The sequence below is a fragment of the Leiobunum rupestre genome, chromosome 10, assembly GCF_980474605.1.
Source record: "Leiobunum rupestre chromosome 10, qqLeiRupe1.1.hap1, whole genome shotgun sequence".
NCBI classification, from domain to species: Eukaryota; Metazoa; Arthropoda; class Arachnida; order Opiliones; family Sclerosomatidae; genus Leiobunum; species Leiobunum rupestre.
In genome coordinates, this window is record NC_143393.1 from 48807621 (window position 1) to 48813808 (window position 6188).

Below are 6188 nucleotides of genomic sequence, written 5' to 3' on the forward strand. Positions count from 1 at the left end.
ACCTGCATAGACTAGATCAAAGTCTCGAAATAACTTGAATTACCGCTCAATCTATATATAATACGTTATTAAGGTTTTACCGAAATTATTTACACTAAATCTAGAAAATGACTTATTGGATTAACCAAATATTAGTATTATTATTTTTATTTATAAATATACATGTATTTAATATTTAATATCCATTTTTCTCTTACACGTTGTGTAGTAAAAATATATACTTTCAATTATATAATTCTTCGTCTTTAAAAGAATTTAAACATGTTATACCGTTACACTGTCCACACATTGCTGTACAGTACATTCCAAGTTTCTTGCAGGTGCATGATGTTCCCCAGTTACTAGATTTGCAGCCTAAAAATATTAAGTTTAATATCTTTTGAGGGGCTCGAGTTATTTCACCGCAAATTGGTTCCAAATATTCACCATTGCTTTTCCACCCCCAGTCATGGGGTAACAATTCCGTCCCCAGCCATTCTTGAGTCTGAAAATACACTCGGTGTATGTGATATTTGGCGGCTTCAAAGGTTGGTGGGAGTGACGCCATCTCAAATGTGCCGCTGATCACCTGCATTGACGCAAATTTATTGTACATGAGATACCTCTGCTGGTTTAGGGACTTAACGCCTTTTAAAGCTCCATACAGTTTGAAAATTACCTTTATCCAACTTCGTTTAGTTTATTTTTGTCAGGGTTTTTTTACCCTTTCTGTAAAATGCTGAGGTGGTATCGCACCCAGAAAATGAGTGAAGAAATGGCCAAATATCAGCTAAAATCCCTAATTTAACTTGCAGGTACATTAGCAATATTGCTAGACTTTGAGCCTTAACCTGGTCGTACCATAAAAGTATCGGCATCTTTACAGTGGTAAATTATTAGAACCATTACATCGGTGTCCTCTGAGATGACAAATGTAGGATTACTTTGCGCTCTAATTTCTATAGCCTTTGAAACAATGAGCGTATCACCATCGCTTTTCGCGTGACAAACAGTGAACCCCGTTTTCACTAGTTCCAAAGATAGATTCCTTATTAATAATTTTTTAGTTTTAGACATTCAATAGAAAATCCCTTTGCAACATAATGCACACTAGATCATTGTGAATTAAGACTGTAGGGCTGATGGTCTTTGTTCGGCGCCTATGTTCTTCACTCTTTGTACTGGTTTTCTCGGAGTCGTATCCATCAAAAACAATTGTAGTGTGCAGACCGTAGATATACGTTAGATAACTACTATTTTATAAATTAGAGTATGTCGAAATGCGTTGCCATTTTACTTTGTGCAAGAGATAACCTCCGTCAATAAAGTATCTGTTATTTAGATTCTTAGTTAATACGTTTGGCGGAGGGTCAAGTTTATCCAACTCTTCCAGTAAATCTGATTTAACATTTTTCCTTACAATTCCTTCGTTGAATATAGATGTAGGATATGAAGACAATTCATACTCAAAACATTGTTCTAATTCCTCGGGAGACTTAAGCGTGCAAACAATTCTATTATAAAATATTTTTGGAGGAAAATATGCGGTAATTCAAGGGCGGCTTACAAGTACAAGTGATTTCGAGAATTTCAGACTTAGATCTAGTCTATGCAGGTATGTATCGATTCGGTTTACATCACCAAATGATATGCCAAAAGATGTACAATGGAAAGTTATACAACATTGTAATTGACTAAAAATTTCTATATATAAAAGGGTAAGTGAAATATGGGGAGTTGCCTAAATAGAAAAAATGGCGGCCATATTTAGACTACTTTGGCACGTGTACAAAGTGGTACATTTTAGTATGTCTTACAGGACCCCAATACAAGTTCAATTCAGTTGAGTTTTGCTTGTCGCGAATTTTTTCCATTTCCAGCCCGGTTTTCGGGTAATTTGACTAGACTAATATTGTCGCATCGAGGTCGCATTCGATCGCAAATTAAATTTCTAAGATTTATTGAGATGGGGTGCTAACTTAATGGAGCCCCAGAAAAGTCGCGTTTTTCGAAGAATAGGATAGATTCATGGCCATCTCTAATAACGGGGGCCTTTTCATAATACAGGTGGCAATGATAGAGCCGACAGTTGTTTTAATGTAACCTGCCAAAGGCACAAACACGAAAATTGAAGAAAATACAATGCAGCCAGACACGCCACTGCAAGAAAACCGTTATCTTTTCGTTAAAAACGGGCTTCACAGATAAAATATAGGAACCACAGTAACTTTATAATTGGCACGTAATGGCGCCCCAATTTCGCATCATCTGCAGGGCCGTAGCTAGAGAAATGGCTGCAATTTTGGCGCCCCTATACCCTATCGCGCGCACGGCGCCCGGGGCGGCCGCCCAGCCCTAGCTACGGCCCTGTTCATCTGCTCCCCAACCCCATTATCTATAATCACGGTGGGTGTTTATAAAAAATTCACCTACTGACATCGTAACTAGTGAAGTCGTACCTACTGAGAACTAAAATATTCAGACAGAGCACGAGAGCGAAGCGAACGTGTGACGCCGTTTGGTTCCTATATTTTATCTGTAAAGCCCGTTTTTAACGAAACGATAACGGTTTTGTTCAGTTATTTTCGCGGTCATCCTATTATAGTTTTACAAAGCAGGTCATTTAGGCACCTAACCTAACGATACACAATACATAATGCAACGCCATATTTTGGGTTTTGATTCTTGAAAGTGGAAATTATCTGGGCAAGGGGGTCAAAATACGAATACAAGGAACCTAGTGGTCAGAATTGTCGTAATAAAAATTCAAAATATTAATTGAAGGACTTTCCAGTGCACAAGCCTTTATAATAACGTACGCAACGCTTCGAAGCGCCATGTTTAGTTTCCTAAACTTAAGGATTGTCTGAAAATTATAATATCAATTCGACTAGCTGCATGGCGACAAGAACGAGCTCTCCAGCGAATAGAGAACCAAGATAAAAACGTTCCTCTGTTACTGAGCTACAACTGCATTTCCTTTCTACTTTATAATTATTCCAAAAGAACACGAGGACTTGCGCAATATCAATCAGCAAACAAAGAAATTACTCTTTTTTCTCATTTTGTAAACCTCCCGGGTTAGGGTTTAGGACTTCATTAAAATCCGGATCCTTCGCCTCTAACTCCGAACAGTAAAAGCCTTGAGAAAACTGGTTTCTTTACATACCGCAATTTATCAAATATTTCGTTTCATCTCTCTTTCTCTCTCTCGGAAATTTGACTTCAGACAGTAAAATTGTCTTTTAATTTCCAGTCTCCACATGAGAATTCGGAAGATACGTGAGTACGTTATAATAATAGCTATTTAAGACAAATGGAGTTAAAGTGAGATAAATTTTAAATTAAGGTCCATAGTACAAAATAATTAACCTTTCGTTATTTAAATTTAAAAAAATTCTAAGTTCTTTCATTTTGCTACATTACTTTAAATATATTTGGTAATTTCTTGTGTTTTATTTAAATATTTTTAAATTATTTTTCTCTTTTATTTAATTATTTGTAAGTTATGTTTGTGTAGTGTTGTTAACCATAGTGAACAGGCTTTGTGCAGTTGCTAACAAATATTTCTTTGCGAAACAAATATTATTATGATTATCAATATTATATTACAAATATTATTTATTTATTTTGAATGATATTAAACCAATTGAACTCGAAAGACCCATAAGATTGATTTTGAGGAACATGAAACATTATATATTATTATATTATATTACATATTATTATATTATATTACATATTATATGTGGATAAATATTGTTCAAGCTGCTAAGGCTTTCAACTGACTCTTTCCCGAATTTTATTTATAAATATACCACAATCAGTCTTGAAACCCAGAGTAATTCTACTTACCTTTCGTTTTGAAATTGTTATTGAAATATACAACATATCAGACAAATAAGTGTTACTGATATAATAACAGGTGAAAATGATATGTCTATACGGAATATTCGGGCGGATAATAAAGAGTTCCGAAGATGACGTCAGAGTGCGATTAAAATGCTCTGAAAGTCAAAGAGAGATTTTGTAGCCGATAATATAATCTACGAATGACTCCACCGATTTCTAGTGAAGTTGATTAAAATAAAGTTAACAATAATATGTCGGAGTAGGTGTATTATTTCGGTCTAATAATGGAAATTATTATTTTCTCATTTCAGATAAAGTTATTTGCTTTAAGTTAAAAATCGTTAACTCGGTCGACATCAACAAACAATCATCACTTGCAATATCGAGAACCTATACGATGCGAGTGCGCAAGACGTTTCTCAGCCAATGAACGTATCGAGAAAACCGTAGTCATTACGACATGTCTCTAGCCTACTCTTATAATATAAGCTTAATAGAGCAAACGGATTATCATTTATCGGAGAACAAAACTGGCCGGCCAGGGTACCCGGATGTACTGCCCTTAACGCTCAGCTATTTCCAAACAATGCTGGTCGAAAAGTACAACACAACGTTGAACTCCATCGGCGTTCCACCGTGGATATACGTCTGTCTCGTGACTTTCGGTATCGCCAGCAACCTCGTCAATATCGTCGTCTTCACGCGCCCCTCAATGGTGGCTTCACTCAACTTTCTTCTCATTGCTCTGGAAATGGTCAACATCGTGGCCTTTATCGGCTTCATCCCGGAACTTATCGCCGCTGCATTCTACCCAGACGAGCGCCTGAACTACGACTGGAACTTGGCCTTCAACAGTACGAGGGCGATAGTCACCGCCGCTATTTTTATGTCTAATTGGTTCGGCGTCATAATCGGACTGTTCAGATTCATCGCCGTTACTCGGCCCCTGTCCGCTGCTAAATGGTGCGGCTCCAGAAACGTCAAACTGAGCGTGTTGGGAATCGCACTGACCTCGATTCCCGTCGCGGTGGTGCTCTTCTGTCTGAACGTGGTGCGGCCATACGTGGTGGCCGTGTACCAAGACGCCTACAGCGAAGCTCCCCTCTTTTTCAAGACGTTGTGCGTATCCGACTCGGTCATTCCGTTCGAACAGCAATCGTCCAGGTTCCAGTTAGAAAGCGTAGTTCACTTGCTCGCGACCACGGTTCCCTGTATCGTTTCGGCGTTCTTCTCTCTGTTGCTCATTTTGAATTTGTTCATAGCGAAAAAGCGTCGAAGGCAGCTGTTCGAGAATAAAAATTCCGTAATTTTGAAAGAAGACACCGAAGCATCCGCCGGCAAGAAGACCCAGAAAACGAACGTCGAAGCCCGATTGACCATCACGCTACTGGTAATTCTGATTATCTCGAATTTGTCGTACATGCCGACGTCGATTTTGTACGTTGCGTTACTGACCGACGATCAAACCATTCTAAATTCGACCATTTACGACATGTCCGAGTCCGGAATCGGGAGGATTCTGTCCAATTGTTTAACATTTTTCGTCTACATAACGATGAGCCAACGTTTTAGGAAAACGGTGGTTGATCTATTTTGTTGCCCTTTGCGGAAAAAGATGTCACGCCACAGTCGGTCACGAAGTACCGACACCAACACCTCCTATATGTGAAATGCCTTCATCAAAATTGAATTTAAATTGTTGGTAGATTTACTACTTGTGATTAAGTTATACGTCTAATTGCAACTTCGAGATGTTAAACCAAACTGTACTACTACTTAAGGGGAAGCATTACAGATGCCAATCCCTCTCATGCTCCCAATCCCCCTCATGCTGCAGATCCCCCTCATGCTACCAATCCCTCTCAAGCTACCAATCCCTCTCATGCTGCCAATCCCCCTCATGCTGCCAATCCCCCTCATGCTGCCAATCCCTCTCATGCTGCCAATCCCCCTCATGCTACCAATCCCCCTCATGCTACCAATCCCCCTCATGCTCTCAATCCCCCTCATGTTCCCAATCCCCCTCATGCTGCCAATCCCTCTCATGCTGCCAATCCCCCTCATGCTACCAATCCCCCTCATACTCCTAGTCTGACTCATGCTCCCAATCCCCCTCATGCTAAAAAAGTGCACTCCTTCCCCCTTAACCAAAATGAAATAAGCCGGTCGTTTACCGACGCGGTTGAAGATCATTCCAGTTACTTTTCACCTTCCCCCTTCTCGTACGGTGGGGAAACTCGATCCTGGTGCCTGCGGATCGTCTCGACTTGTTAGTCCCTCTCACTAACGTATAAATAAATACATTCTTGGCTAAACCTTATTGGCTTCGCGCTTAGGAAATATAGCGCCATCTGCCT

The 6188-nt window shown here is 39.4% G+C and overlaps 2 protein-coding genes across 2 annotated transcripts; one reads left to right on the forward strand and one right to left on the reverse strand.

The window, feature by feature from the left end:
• Positions 1 to 223: 223 nt before the first annotated feature.
• On the reverse strand, positions 224 to 3878 carry LOC149926106 (uncharacterized). Its single transcript, XM_090161863.1, has 3 exons — positions 3835 to 3878; positions 427 to 568; positions 224 to 354 (listed from the first exon to the last, which is right to left on the reverse strand). The coding sequence occupies exons 1-3, from the start codon at positions 3868 to 3870 to the stop codon at positions 224 to 226; spliced, it is 309 nt and encodes a 102-aa protein (XP_090017989.1). The 5' UTR covers positions 3871 to 3878.
• Positions 3879 to 4291: 413 nt separating this feature from the next.
• LOC149926107 (uncharacterized) lies at positions 4292 to 5500 on the forward strand. Its single transcript, XM_090161864.1, has one exon. It carries the CDS (start codon positions 4292 to 4294, stop codon positions 5498 to 5500), a length of 1209 nt encoding a protein of 402 aa, XP_090017990.1.
• The last annotated feature ends 688 nt before the right edge of the window (positions 5501 to 6188 follow it).